At 38.5% G+C, this 16,171-nt stretch overlaps 1 protein-coding gene across 1 annotated transcript in view; it reads left to right on the top strand.

Annotated features, from left to right (window-relative positions):
* Nucleotides 1-16,171, top strand: part of LOC110159331 (adhesion G protein-coupled receptor L3-like) — a 400,279-nt gene that overhangs the window by 171,845 nt on the left and 212,263 nt on the right. Inside the window, exon 4 of the mRNA XM_055156115.1 lies at nucleotides 5,796-6,009. Within this exon, the coding sequence (XP_055012090.1) occupies nucleotides 5,796-6,009 (214 nt within the window). The remainder of the gene's footprint in view (nucleotides 1-5,795; nucleotides 6,010-16,171) is intronic.

Genomic DNA, 16,171 nt, shown 5'->3' with positions numbered 1-16,171 from the left:
CAGATACCTGCGGGTAATCGATGGGTACCCGCAAATAGTTGCTGAAATGGGCAGGTTTTAACGTTCTGGAATTTTATGGGTGGGTAGTGATTATACACGGGCGGGCAAGGACTAAAGCAGGACTAAAGCAGGTCTAAACCAGGTCTAAACCAGGTCTAATCTTGGAGTTAAGAGAGAGAGAACCCCAAGCCCGTGGAGCAGGGTGTCCGCAAAAAGTGATAATGCGACGGCAACCCTAACCTCCATGGGGCGCGGAGTTCTGCGCCAGTCCTTTCGCCTGCGGTCACCCGACAGTCTACGTGGGCACACCTCCAAGTTCGTACTGACAGTGAGTCCTGGTTCAGTTCTGGTTAATTCTGGTTTAGTTCTGGGTTTAGTCCGGGTTTAGTCCTGGAATCAGTCCTGGTTTAGTCCTGGTTTATTCCTGGTTTAGTCCTGGTTTATTCCTGGTTTAGTCCTGGTTTAGTCCAGGTTTAGTCCTGGTTTATTCCTGGTTTATTCCTGGTTTAGCCTTGGTTTAGCCCTGGTTTAGCCCTGGTTTAGTTCTGGTTTAGTTCTGCTTCAGTCCTGGTTCAGTCCTGGAATCAGTCCTAGGTTAGTCCTTGGTTAGTCCTGGTTTAGTCCTGGTTTATTCCTGGTTCAGTCCTTGGTGTGTGCGGTGCAAAAGTCCATCATCTCGATCAATGTTGCATCTGCTCAGTAAATAATGCCTGTGAAGTGATAACAGTCGAGTCGCGTCTGTGAATTCGTATTCGTACTGAAGAAAGCGTAACCATTTCATTTCGTGATTGTAATTCTTCAAGTCGTAACTTTTCAATTCTAATGAATACTTCAGTTAGAATGCTTTTAATTTGTGTGTGAATTATCACGGGCACAGACGGGTAACAGGTGGACGGGTATGGGTTTAACTTTGATATATTCACGGGTTATCGGGTGGGTGCGGTGCTGTACTGTGTGGGTGCGGGTCTTCAAAAATAGACCCGTATTGGACTGAGTCACATTTAAGACAGTAAAAATTACATACAGAGCCTTTAAGGGTGCGTTCACACTTGTCCTGGTTTAGTCCTGGTTTAGTCCTGGTCTAGTCCTGGTCTAGTCCTGGTCTAGTCCTGGTTTAGTCCTGGTCTAGTCCTAGTCTAGTCCTAGTCTAGTCCTGGTCTAGTCCTGGTCTAGTCCTGGTCTAGTCCTGGTTTAGTCCTGGTCTAGTCCTAGTCTAGTCCTGGTCTAGTCCTGGTCTAGTCCTGGTCTAGTCCTGGTCTAGTCCTGGTCTAGTCTCGGTCCAGTCTAATATCATTTCTGTGTGAAAGTGTAAATATGCCAAAACTCTCCCTGATTTGAATTAGTAGAAATTCATGCATAATGTTTTAATTTCAAATTGAACTCGTGAGTCAATTGCACTATTGTTGTTCACACAAATGCTCTTGACCCTTTTTATCTTTGTGCGTTTGTTGTGATTCTTAATTCTACTTTTCTAAAAGGGTGGAATAAATTTCACTTTTAAAAAGGGACGATAATTGATGGCTTTCATTCCCAAAAGTGAGTACAATTATTCCAAAATGTGATGTTTGAAAAGCTCTTTACTTTTTTGGGGCTGGTTGAATCATTTTGATGACAAAGTGGCATGACACCTTAATAAGTGGTTTGTGGGTTCATCGTGTTTTCAATATTGTTGTTGTTTTCCACCAAAATGATAAGTGATTTTGTGAAAGACTTTTGGAAAACATTGTAAACCACATTCAGCTGAGTGTACTTGGATCACATCTAGGAGAAAATAAGCAAGATTTTTTATTTTCTTCGTCCACTTCCATTTTGTATTCATAATGTTTGTCCTAGGCTTTATAACAGACAATCATTTTAGTTGTCATGGTGAAATAACGATGCTTGTGTAGTTGGATTTTTTAAAAGGTTCTACTATTTGTAGACCCATTTACGCTGGTTGTCACTTTTCAGACTAAACTCTCTAAATTATGTGCATTCTTTGTACATTTTTTAGTTTACAATGTCCCATAATATACTCCCAGTGCAGTGCATGGTTCTTGGTTGCTTACATTTTACTTCAGGGTTAGATCATTTTTCAAGTTTTTTGCTTAGAAATAAACTTTGAGTGTTATCATTGATTTTGCAGCCAAAAGTGACTATAAAGCAATAGCACTTGGTTAATGTTTACACGGTGAAAATGTCATTGTTTAACTTTGTAAAGACGTATTTCAGAAAAGCCCAGAAAGTTTGCGAAAAGGTACATTTTATAACTTTTCTGGTGGAGAGTCTGTCACCTTCTTGTCTCCGTGGAAATATGTCTGTGTTGTGTGCAAAGTTCCACAGTACAGCATTATAACTGTATATCATTTATTCAATTAAATAAGGTTTTGATGCTAAAGAAATATACTGAAAAATAGGCATTTTTACGATGGGCGGGGCTTAGGGGTGTGCAAAAATATCAAAATATCGATATATCATATCGCTTAATGTGATGATACCGTATTGATATCGTGAGCTTCTGTATCGATATATTGTGTTTTGTGGTATATTTTACTAAATTATGTTGTTACAGCGCTACAATTTTGCTGTTTTTCAGTGGAAGAAATCGTGTTTATGCAACACATTTGACATTTCTACTGTTTTGATTATTAAAATGGGTGTGTTTCATATTCACTTTGCACAAGAAGTGGTTTAATAAAAACTTTTAGTATTGATCTGTATCGGATTTGATTTGATATATATCATCGAATCAAAAGTGCACCGTATCGAGGTATGTATCGTATCGTAGCCGATGTATCGAGATATGTATCGTATTGGCTACTTCTTAATGATACTCAGCTTTAGCAGGACGGCCTCTCCACAGATCTTAACTTAACATGACTCGGTAGTAATCACCTGCTTGTCTCTATGGCGATAGATATGCTTAAAGCCATACTGTAGAACATGTCTGCAATAAGCTAGGGATCTGTACATCGTGCATAGACTGCTATTACTGTGTTGCAATTTTCTCACATTGATTCCAGGTCAAATGATGCCACCTTACTGTTCTCAATGTTCCTGATTGTCTTTTCTCTCTTGGTGACCTCTGATGTGCAGTTCAGCCGCTCCGATCCTTGTCTGAAAAGATGTTTATATGAATCTCTAACTGCCTCCGTGCTCCTCGTCATTCAGGCCGGTGTTTATGCTACTTGATCATTTTTTATTCTTGCTATAAACAAAAGAAGCCGAGCCAGGGTTCTCACATGCAGCACAGGGATGTTGTAAGTTATAAGGACTTGGTGAGTGTGATCCAAGCATAGACTGTATATATGAATGTAGTTAGCCCACTAGCTGCCACGTTACATATAGGATTTTTTATTTTTTTTATTTTTTCCCGTACTAGAATAAAGTGTAATTGCTTGGTAGTGGTTCTGGTAACGGTTTTCTTCTTCCTTGGGGGGCGTGACAAAATAATTGAAGCACTGGATTGCATCAATTTCACTTTCTATTCAAAAAATGTCACCCCTTACTCTTTAACTGCTGCTTTCAGTTTCATCAATTACATTTTAAAGTGTTCATATTAACCCGCTCTACATTATAATCCTGTTTTTATTTCGCTATTTTGTCCGTAATTTAAGATAACATTAATAGAAGATAAATCAGGTGCCTTCTTTCCGTGAGGTCGCTCCCACAAGCATTAGCAATAGGAGGGGGCGTTTCCTTCAACAGCCTCGCTCCGGATTGGCTCTTTGGTTGCCATGATACTCACGGTTGGTTAATCCGTATATCATTTGTTTATTCATTTTTCAAAAATAAAATCAAAAATAAGAAAATGAAAAAAACAACACAATTTTCTTCATTATTTGTCCAAATACCAAAATGAAAAAAAAGGATAATGATTTATTTTTTCTGTTTTCTATTTTGTGTTTTAATGAATAATGGAAAAAATGGATAACGGCCGTTTCCCGTTGCTTTGACTTAAACTGTGATGCCGGACTTTTGTACCGCATACGGACTGAACCAGGACTGATCTCAGGACTAAAACAGGACTAAACCGGTCTCAGTCCTGGTCTCAGTCCTGGTCTCAATCCTGGTCTGGTCCTGGTCTGGTCCTGGTCTCAATACCGGTCTCAGTCCTGGTCTGGTCCCAGTCTCAGTCCTGGTTAGGTCCCGGTCTCAGTCCCAGTCTGGTCTCCGTTTCAGTCCTGGTCCGGTCCTGGTCTGGTCCCGGTCTCAGGCCTGATCATCGGACAGTCTATATGGGTGCACCTCCAGACCCATCCCAACACTCAGTCCTGTTTAGTCCTGATTTAGTCCTGTTTTAGTCCTGTTTTAGTCCTGTTTTAGTCCTGTTTTAGTTCTGGTTCAGTCCTGGTTCAGTCTGTATGCGGCATAAAAATCCGGCATCGCGGTTTAAGTCATGGAAATGGGAAATTATTCATTTAAATGCAAAATCGAAAACTGAAAAAACAAATCTTTTTCTGTTTTTTCATTTTGATTTTAGAGACAAATAATGAAGAAAATTTTTTTTTTTTTTTTTTTTTTTTTTATTTTATTTTGGAAACGAATGAATGAATGATACAGGGATTACTGTTAGTCTCGATGAGCTTCATTTGAGTGAAGCCGAACACTCTGGGTGACATCACACTACCTTAGTCCACTTCAATAAAGAGTGTATGGATCCAAATGACCAATGGCTTTACATATGGTTGCCTTGAAATGTGCACTATGAGATTACACCACCTACTTGTCCTGGGAAATGTTATTGTTCTGGCTAGATAATGTAAAAGTATAATGCCAAACTTTCCTCTTGATGCAGACAATCAAGGGATGCCTAATGTATGTTTTTCAAGGTATTTTTTGCAATGTAAACGCATCTAATTGAATAAATGCAAGATGAGTTTATTGACAAACTGTGAAACATTCCAGGCAGAGTTATGGCATCTCCATGTCCCATTAAAAAAGTAGTCCATCTTTAAAAACAACTAATAAATAGTCACCTCCCACAATTGTGTAACCTTATGTTAGGTCACTCTCTGCAATATTTATCACAACTGTAGTAAAAGATACGACGCTGTAAGGAATACTAGGCCACAATGCACTCTGGTCCTACTACCGGATGACCATTATAGATGCTTATTTTCTTATCTAAACATGCACTAGAGCTTTGTCTCTACGTTTGATCATTTTCCATCTTGTGTTGACTTGTGGCGTCCCTGAGCCCTTTGCAGTGTTGTCCATCCTCCCACTCCACACAGCGGAGCCCTGTCCGCCCACAAGCTCTACACTGGAGTGGACATCCTATCTCATAAGTCTCCTGGCCTGACCTTTTGATTGTAGGCTGACAGGTTATTTAAGCGTTTTCCTGGATCGAGTGCAGCTGTAGCATATGTTGTGCGAGAAAATTGCAAGTGTGAATTAGGTGAATTCTTGGACTGAATCATGCAATATTTTGTAGTATCTTTCATGTGGATTCTGAGTTACAATCTAAAGTCAGAATAAGTTAAGCTGGTTGTATAATAAGACATAGTGTTGGTCTAAAAAAAAAAACAATAGAAGACAAGACAATAGAATTTTTTTTTTTTTCAACACAAAATAGCAGTACTGTCTTTATAATATCATTTGGCATTAGCAAGACTTTTTCAAAAGCTGGACAGCTGGAAAGATTAAAGTTTTGTTTCCAGAATTGATGCTAAATGAGTATTGATAAGCATATTTTGGGTGTTGTTTGCTCCCAAATGAGCGCTTTCTCATACTCATTTAATGTTTTCTTTTACTGTTCTGACCTATCAAATAAAGGAAAATCATGCTAATTATTTGTATTTTTCTATCCACAGCCTTCATTCGAGCCCCCATCCCCATGGCGGTGGTGAGGAGGGAGTTGTCCTGTGAATCGTACCCCATCGAGCTGCGGTGCCCGGGCACTGACGTCATCATGATCGAGAGCGCCAACTACGGGCGAACTGACGACAAGATCTGCGACGCCGATCCAGCGCAGATGGAGAACACGCGCTGCTACCTCCCGGACGCTTACAAGATCATGTCACAAAGGTAGGAGTGATATTTAAAAGTGATGTGTAAAGTATTTCAAGCTGAATGTTGTCATGTTGTAGTCGAGTTAAAGAAGATCTATTGTGCTTGTGTTTGCTATAGTGACATCCATGGCTCATTATGTTATAATTTAGACATATTAAATCGTGATGTCCATCTAAAACGATAAAAGAAACGTCACCTGATTTCTGTGTTAGAAAACTGCAGTGTCTTGAAAATAAGCAATTATAGATTCCTCAAACATGCACAACTCTCTCCAAATACAACTTCAGGTGAGTAAATAGCGTTGTCATTGTTTAGCAAGTCTCAAGTAAGTCTTTGACCTCAAGTCAAATACAGACAAGTCACAGTCAAGTCAAAGTCGTCTGCTTTTAAATCTAAGTACCAAATATAGCTTAGATTTTTTGCAGTTTATATGAATTTTAAACTAAATTGTTCTTAAAAGGTCATGATATATTTAATTATAAGTATGTATATAGTTGTAGAAATGCTAATTTTTCCTTTTAAATGTCCTGACAAGATCTTAGTGTGAATCATTCCGGTCAGAACAGAAAGAATTATGATTTAAAAGTGCTTAATAACACATATTTTTAGGAGAAGCATCAAGTCTTGTCAAGTCACAGGCCTCAAGTCTCGAGTCATTGACATTCAAGTCCAAGTCGAGTTCCAAGTCTTAGTCCATTTTATCAAGTCAAGTCTCAAGTCCTAAAAATAGTGACTCAAATCTAACTCGAGTCCAAGTCACGATATGCAAGTCCCACCTCTGGTAAATGGTGAGGGGAAAGAACTATAATTTGGTTAAAACCTCAGAAAAGTCAATTTTGCATAATAGGTCCAATTTAAAGTTAAGGTTTTACAGTTAAATTTAAAATGTCCACAACAACTAGCATGCTAAGAACACACTAGCATTACATCCAGGTTGGCAGCTGACAGCACTCGACTATAGATAGACAAAAATCGAGGACAGCTGCTTTAAGTCTTGTCCTTGGAAACTGCAAATAAGCCTCTCCTGCAAATTCAGTTGGAGTAATTCTGTTAATCTAAGTCCTATAAATAATGGAGTTCATACACGATAAATAAGACCATTAATATGCTGGCTTTTAATGCATTTTGTCTGGTGCCATTTTTCCACAATAACAGGATGTACTGCAGGCATAATGCGCTTATTGTAAACTGTTAAGGATTCATTACTTGAAGCACCCAAATGAAGCATAAACACATTTAAAATACACACTTTAGCTGTCTCTGATTCGCACCAGTTGATGAATTTACCCTGAAGGAGAAAAATCAATGCATTCTAGAAATAATTCCTTCTTGGAGTACAAAATAGTTTGCTTTTCGCGGTTTTGTTTTCACTTTTTAGAGTTATTACCCTGTGGCGCATATACCAGGACACAAGCCCAATTTGTCCAGGCGAGACAGGGGCTAGTGTGACTATGCTGGGAGTAATGTGGACATTAACGTAATCTATAGCCAACTGTTGGTGTCTTAAACTGTGTAGGAAATGTGTAGGAGATTTGTGCTGCACGTTTTGACTCTTATATTGACTTAATGTAGCACTTGATGCACAAATGGGGTTTAGTTTCTTGGATGTTATTTTCAGTGAGTTGGATTTTATCAAAAATACAATACCAGATGTCTCACTTATTTTCACTTTTCTTGGAGTTGGAGTATCCGATCGCTTTTGGTCTCCATGGAGATGTTATTGCTTTGCCGAGAATGTTCCACAGCCTGGCATTAAACTTCTGTAGTTGCACAGAGACAAGAAAATGACGCTACCAGGGCAAAGATCAGGTCAAATCTGTGTAGAAGCAACCCCACTCACAGTAATACATGTTTTTCAAGGCATTTTAAGAATAAAAACTTCTGTAATTGAATAAATACAAGGTAAATATATTTAAAGGCAGTTTTGGAATGTTACACAGTAAAAGTTATAATGTAACAAAGTAAAAGTTGGAATGTAACAAAGTAAAAGTAGTAAAGTGCTGTATTTATCCAATCCAATACACTTTAATTATATAGGACATTTCACAAACAACAGCAACAACAATAATAAAATGATAAAATAAACGCTCAGATTTAATCATACTAGTCTTAAAATAATGAAACCAGTAAAATAAAATAAGAGCAAGTTTTAAGTAAAAATCTTTACTTTTACTTCACTACATTTGAGTAGCTGTACTGTAAAGTACAAAAAGTTAAAGTATTTATATTTATTCTGAAAAGGATGAGTTTATTTCTAATGTTCATACTAGTTTGAACAAACAAAAATATACAAATAAAAATGGCTAGGAAAAAAAAATTCTCTTGAGCTAATGGCTTCAAGAACAAATTCAGAACAAAACTGTATCAAAACTACAACATGTGAAGCTATATTAGAACTTAAAATCTGCACAAAATACTTTTACTTAAGTAAATTTCTTAACGTAATACTTTTACTCTTACTTGATGTTTTTTTTTTTTTTTTTTTGCTTTGATATCTGTACTTTTACATAAGTAACAAAGTCGAGTACTTCTTCTGTTTATGTTTAAAGGTATAGTGGAACCAGCAAAGCAATAACATATCCATGGAGACATGAAGGCAGCATGGATTTAAAACACAGCAAGCATCTTACTATTTCACTCCAAAGCTGCAAACTAAAAAAAAAAAAAAAAACATTTTAGTGTAGCTATTGAGATAATCAGCTGTGAGAAAAGTACATGATGAGGACAAAAATATTAGTTTGAAACATGTTGTTGGATAATGGATGCCCCCTGTGGTTCCCTTGTTCTGTAGCCACCCACTCTCTGAAAACTCTGCAGGAAAGAATCAAGGGGCGCTGCTACTGTCAACAACAACATCAACTACTTTTTAAAGAAGCATCATTCTAATATATTTTATTCTAAGTGACAGAATGTTAGCATTGCTCCAAACCACATGCTTCTGCAGACAGAGAATTGGCTGTGGCTGTCTCTAAATTCTTATGTATGTAGCTATAATGGTATTACGCTGTTTTCTGATATATGTTATAATGTTGTTTGCTTGTCTTAAAAAACTTAAACTCCATACACCTTCACTAGAATCATTTGGATAATTTCAGCCCCGGGTATTGCATATATCACCTAGTGCCTCCACACAATTTCATTTCTCTCTAGCGACTAGGTCAGAAATCGGAATACACTAGTCTGTTCGCAAAAACCTCGGAAGTATGAGTTCGGGCACCAGCCAATCAGCGAAGAGTCATACATTCTGTGTTGGCAACGATTCCCAAGATCAAGGATTTAAAGCTGGAACAAAAAGAATGTTTAGTGAAGTTTATCAAGGAGAAAGGCGTTATTGTCCTTCTTCCTACAGGATTTGGGAAAAGCTTAATATACCAGTTAGCCCCGTTAGCAGTACATTACATACGACACGACCAAATAGCAGCGACTGGTTAAATAAAAAAAAGTACCCGCCTACCATCGAGCGAACGAATTCCAACGCTGCAAGGTCAGACAGTTTCCACAAAGTGAAACCCGTTGATGAATCAGGCTAGCATATCTCTACAGAACAAAAGGGAAAATGTAGTTGTTATCTTGAGACTACCACTACATGACATCACAAGGTGGTACAGTGCATTTTGAGCTTTGGAGCTGTAGACAGAGTAATAATGTGTGAATGAAACAAAACACAACTCCAGGTATTTTTTTCATGAAGTAACAACATTCTAATGTGGCAATTTAGTGTAATAGGAGCTTTTAAATGTAGCTTAAATATCTGTTGTGATGGTTGTAATCGGGGACGTGGTTCAATTTTTCTTCATTTGTGCATGATTTTAGATGCCAGAAGTAGTTAAGAGAATCCAGTGATATTCATAATAGTTGCACAAAAGCTAAACATTAGCATGCATAGGTTAGCGCGACAAATGAAGGCCGCCGCCAACAAGTCCATTGTGGAGATGTCACTGCGGTTGCTAGGCACCTGTGGCTAAGCTCATTATGGCTGTAAAGAAAACAAGGACCCAACAGAACTCACCAATTTAAATCAAAGACTTTTCATTACTCTAAAAGTCACCCTGGGAGGGAGTTTTCTTAAGCGTAAACTCATGATATGCACTGAACCGGCTGCTGAAATTACCATATTGTGGGGGTAAAGGAGCAACAAAAACTGAAAAGTCATTGACAAAACACTGACAGAATATTAAAATTGACAAAAAATAGATAGGATGCTCTGTCTTAAAGGTGCACCATGTATCTTTTTTGGTAGGGGGCTGGCCACAAGATTGTTTCTATGAACATATTATTTTGCCTGAAAGGTTTTCCTTGGGATAGAGGGTCACATGTTTCATCAAAAGACAGGACAACACAACAACAAAAACACTATACAAACATCACCATAGAACATAAATAAATAAGAGACCAAGTATGACCACGAGTGACACACCAACAAGACCTTTAAGTCACTCTTTACAGACAAACCCTTCGCAATCTTGTATTCTATTAGTAACTGTACACTCCCTAAGCGTATGTGCAGTTTTGAGTGCACACTCCCTTGACCTATGAACAGTTTTGATTGCACACGCCCTTGACCTATGATCAGTTTTGATTGCACATTCCCTTGATCTATGAGCAGTTTTGATTGCACTTTCCCTAAGCCTTTTACTTTTATTTTTTAGCTGCAGTATCTGAGTTTAACAGATTAACAGCTAATGACATAAAAGAATGTTTGAATCTGTTCAGTTTACAGTTTGGGACCCTGAACCTTCTGCCTGACAGCATCAGCTCAAACTGACTGAAGAACATAGGTTGGCATTGAACTTATCCATGTTGCATTTATTCAATTACAAGTGTTTTACTGCTCACAAATACATCTATTTCTACAGTTAGTGAGCTCACCTCTTCACAGATCTGACCTGTAACTTGGCCTGTAAACATTATGGGCTTGTTAGTGGAAATAAAGAAGCCATACTGTGTAACATTCTAGACCATGGAAAAAAATAATAATCAAAATTCAAATTGAAAAAGCAAAATGAAAATTGGTATATCATGTGTAATAAACACTGCGAGAATCTCACATTAGTGGATCATTCATTTTTTATTAGATAACTATGAAGCTAGTGCTCTGAAGGTCGACCAATTTGTCTGCTTAACTCATAAGTTTACCATGCAACATGCAGAATGTTTGTGATGCATATTTAAAATGATTACATTAACTTACTTGGGTAGATCACATTATGCAATATTCAAATACTTTAATCCATCTTTTCCACATTAATTTGCCTCTCTGCAGTTTCATAATCACAAACATCAACAGTGATTCATATCCGCTTTCATTATTTTGTATCTAATTCTGTACACTTTCCCCCATGCACTATGTTTACATGCACTCCATAATGCAATCTCTGGAAACAACCCAAGCGGTGTAATAGCGTGATTATAGCATTTACATGGTTCGCTGTAACCCGATCCTCTCTGTAATGGGCCTTGTTTGATTAGGGGCTAATTTGTGCTGGGATCTGCTGCAGCCCACAGACAACAAAGAGGAAACAGGAAATGGGGGGCGGCCGGTGATGGTGCGCTCTTGCACGCTCTAACTTGCTTACACTGTAGGCCAGCACTTGTACAGAGAAAAGCCTTTGCGTTTCATGGTTATATATATAATTGACCCACTTATCACTGCTTTTGTCACTGTTGTTGACCCCAGTTAATAATTTCTGTTTACCAGTGATTTCTTTTGTTGCTTTTGCCACATAGGATACTCTAATACTAGTAATAGCCTTACACTTTTATTTGCATTACAGGCTTCAAAAGCCTCTTAAAGCATTACACTACACCACTAACTTCTAGCACACACAAAACATTCAAGGTGGGTGAAGTGTCTTGCCCCTAAGGATGCACTTGATCTGAGCAGTGTTTCCTGTCACTCGCTATCTTTTATGCTACTTATTTAGAATTTATTATTACCATTTATAATTTTTGCTCTGTTATTATCGTATTTTTCAGACTATAAGAGACACTTAAAATCCTTAAATTTTCTCAAAAATCGACAGTGCGCCTGATAATCGCGTGCACCTTATGTATTAATTCTGGTTGTTCTTTCTGACCTCGAACCGATTTTATGTGGTACACAGCGCTCAAAAATCTGTCAAAATGTTTTAGTACAACTTTGGTAAGCTACGAAGCCGCACCGCTTGATGGATTGTCGAAGCAGTACGGCTACCATAGTGAGGAGAAGCAAGCTGTTTTTTTTTTTTTTGTTTTTTTTTTTTCAGTGCTTATAGTTTATGCAAATTAGCCCTGTGGTTTTAAGTTTCACTTTTGTAAAACGTAAACAAATGTGCGCAAAGCTGCATTAAGCACATTATTGCTCAGTGTATATTTGAGTCCTCCTTATAGGAAATAAAAAAAACTTAAATTATCCACCCACATTCACATTTATAATCCACATTCACCAAGACAGGGAGGCAACATCGGGCAAATTATGCCACTATCTTCCAATGGATCGTGGGTGCCAGGGTTAAGGGATCAGTCACAAGTGTCGTCACTTAATGCGCCTTATAATCCAGTGCACCTTATGTATGAAAATAGACGAGAGAATTCAACATTATTGATATTGTTCCTTATAATCCGGTGTGCCTTATAGTCCGAAAAATATGTTCTATTATATTGTGATGAGTGAGCTACTGTGTCCAAATAATTTCCCTTGTGGGTCAATAAAGTTTGTCTAAGTCTAAGTGCCTTCTTATACATAGTTAACCCTTTGAGTTGGCAACACTATCCCTTATTGAGATGACGTGACTATGAATAGTATCTATATAAACAAAACTCCCATAGGAAATGCTATGCCTGAAACCTATCAAAGGCAACAAGGCTAGCATTGATGTACAGAACATAGTATAGAGAAAAACAATAGGGGGATGTGAACGGGAAGCATTTTGCTGTAATAGGCGTATTCCCAATAGGCTGTGGGAATAACACTGGTGTGCACAATGAAATTACTGATTGGGGAATTCGATTGCTCAGCTTGGTTATTTTTCTGGCTCGGTGTCACGGCATTCTGGGACACTCACTAGAAGCTAGCCACTGTTAATGTTATTATTAACACCTGCGCCTTTTCTATTATTTCAAATCAGGATGTTGGCTCGTGTAAAAAGGCTAGAGATACCACCCAGGGCCGCAACACAGAAATGAGCTGCTAAGAGTGCAAGAGGAGCATGGGATAAATGGTGATAAACAAGTGATACTTTTTAAACAGCAATTCTACTCTCTTAGTGAGAATGTTGTATCAGAGATGGGCCAATTATCTTAGCCTCATCTTGTAAGTCTTGTAAATGTTTAGACCCCAAATGACTGTAAATGAAAACTATTGATTTGAATTTGAGTCCACATTACAATTCACATCCTTTGTTTTAGCTTAGTTTACTGGGACAATTGTAGTAATAGTAGTAAAGCCAATTGTGTTAATTTAAATATTTGCTCAGTGGCTCTTGCTGATATGTTTGTGTACTTAACTGTGTTTTGTGATTTTTAACTACAGCAGTTTGTGAGCTATAGGTCTTGTGGTCATTACTGTATTTACCACATAGCTGAATAGCCCTGAGCAAGCTTGCAAACCTTTAACATTATATATATTTTTAGGAAAGTCTATGGAATAAATGAATGAGAAATTTATTTCCAGAACTCACAGGTGGGCGGTCACTGTTGAACTCCATTTCTCCTATAAAGTTGTAACTAATAGATGCCAAGCCAATGCTGAATACTTTGGTTAATAAATTCTTAACAATAAAGGTCATATTGTTCTGCAAAAGTGACTCTTGTAAGTTAGCCAGGCTCAATTTAATTTCTCTCCAGAGACTAAGTTAGGAATCGGAATACACGGTTTGCAAGAACCCCGGAAGTTGCAGACCACGCACCGGCCAATCCGCAAAGAGCTGTGAAGCCATGACTGCTTCCCTTTTTGTGGTACAGAAACAACAGTAAACAAAGTGTTCGGGATGGATGTAGATGAAGCCATACATTCTGTATTGGCAACGATTCCCCCGATCGAGGATTTAAAGCCGGAACAAAGAGAATGTTTGGTGAATTTTATTGCCCTTCTTTCTATGAGATTTGGGAAAAGCTTAATATTACCAGTTAGCCCCTTTAGCCACGTATTACATACATTACGACCAAAAAGAAGCAATTGGTTAAATGAAAAAAGTACCTGCCTACTGTTGAGCGAACAAATCCTAATGGTATGAGGTCAGAATGGTTAGAATGGATCAGGCTACTTGTAAACTTTTAGTCATGTTAGAATGTTGTTACCTCCTCAAAAACATACCTGGAGTTGTGTTTTGTTTCATTCACATGTTTAAGTAACGTTATTTACATTTACAATTAGGCTATCTACACCTCTAAAGTTCAAAATACTCCGTTCCACCTTGTGATGTCATGTAGTGGTGGTTTTCAGGTTAACAGCTACCTTTTATCTTTAGTTCAGATTGAGATTGCCAATTCTGAAATGTCATCCAAAAATCATCCAAATGGTTCTAGAGAAGGTGTATGAAGTTTAAAAACCCAGTGGAGCTTTTCCTGTATTACCACATGACATCACGTTAAACATGTGTAAATGAAACAAAACACAACTCCAGGTATGTTTGTGATGAGGAAACCACATTATAACATAGACCTTAAAATAGCGTAATATTTTCCCTTAAAACTGATGCATAGTCTCGACCCAGCGATCCTCCTGTGCCTCTACTGCACCTGCCTCTGTGCTCTCACCAGTTTTCCTTCATTAACATTCCCCTCTCGGACGAGGATGATCCCGGGCTCCGTCGCTGCCTCCATCCGTGTGCCAACCTCGCATCCATCACCCTCGGACGTGCTGCCATGTCGCCACCCCTCTCTACCTGTCAATACGCATTTAGCTCCCCCCGCTCCTCCGTCCCTCGTCTCCTAGCAGCCTTCGCCAAGCTACCTACCTTGGTCATCCACTCGCAGAGGTGTATTCTGGGGCCTATTCTCTGGCATGTGCTTTTAAGTGAGCAGTAATAGCAGGCTGTATCTGAGTGATAGCACGCCGCTGCGCTTAGGAGTGCCGTAATGCATCTCAAAGTGAGCACTGTCTCACACCGAGCTGTGACAGGCCCAAATGAATGGGCCTCTTTCATTAGCAATTCCACCTTCTGCACTGGCGCCGCACCATCCACGACCCTTAAATAAATATGCCACCTATAGATGCGCCTTTTGTGTGTAAATAAGTGTGGAAATATACACTTTCGCTTAGTAACATTCTGAATATAGTCGAAAAGAAACACAGATAGTCACTTTAAGACCATGTAGAATATTTAAATACATAAAAGCACTGATTGCAACAAAATAAGTGAAACTGGTTCCACTGAAATACAAAGTTTAAACCATACTTTTGAACAGTCTCCATGGAGATGTAGCCAAATCAGTTTAGACAGGTTAGTGGAGATGTAAGCCAAGTAATGTTACTTTTACACTGAAATGAATCACCATATCACCGTATTGGAAACTATTTTCATTCAGACGTGATCCACACAGTAACACGAAACCGCCTGAAACGCTAATCACATGACTAGGCTGGCGTCACGTTGTTACAACGTCACATGGGTGGTAAAAATAACCTAAATGGCTCATCGTGTCTGAAGTTACCGCAGCCGATTTCAAGCCAAGGAAGATGGCAAGCTTGAAAACAGTCTTTTCTACAAACAAGTAGTTCTAGCTACACTGTTTCGTGTTTGTCTATGGTTCGTTTAAACTGTTTTCTGCAATAGCATCACATGACCGATGTCACAAATTTAATGAGTCAGGAAGGCGCAAGTCACAGTGGTTCAGTAAGGACGGCAACTAGAGCTCCTACATCAGCATATCAACGTTTTCAGGCGTCCACACAGTGGATCAGATCCATACTCAGAGGAATTCATGGGAGCTGGCAGCACCAGATCGTTCTGTCTCTGATGCAGTTTTCCATCGGATTGGTGTGGATGAACACTGCATCCTCAATGAAAATATCTACTAGTGTGGATGGGGCCAAAATACATAAGGCTTTTTGGCTAAAATGTTACATAACCTGGCTTTAAAGGTGCATTGTGTAACTTTACTAAGAGGAGTTGTCACAAACTTTCCATGGAGATATTATTGCTTTGCCCTAAAGTTTGCACAGCATGGCATTAAACTCATCCATTTTGCATTTATT

This window comes from Boleophthalmus pectinirostris, unplaced genomic scaffold (assembly GCF_026225935.1).
Source record: "Boleophthalmus pectinirostris isolate CB_2022bp ecotype Guang Dong unplaced genomic scaffold, ASM2622593v1 HiC_scaffold_20, whole genome shotgun sequence".
NCBI lineage: Eukaryota > Metazoa > Chordata > Actinopteri > Gobiiformes > Gobiidae > Boleophthalmus > Boleophthalmus pectinirostris.
Note: the sequence above shows the minus strand (reverse complement) of the source record. Positions and strands in the feature narration are given on the sequence as shown.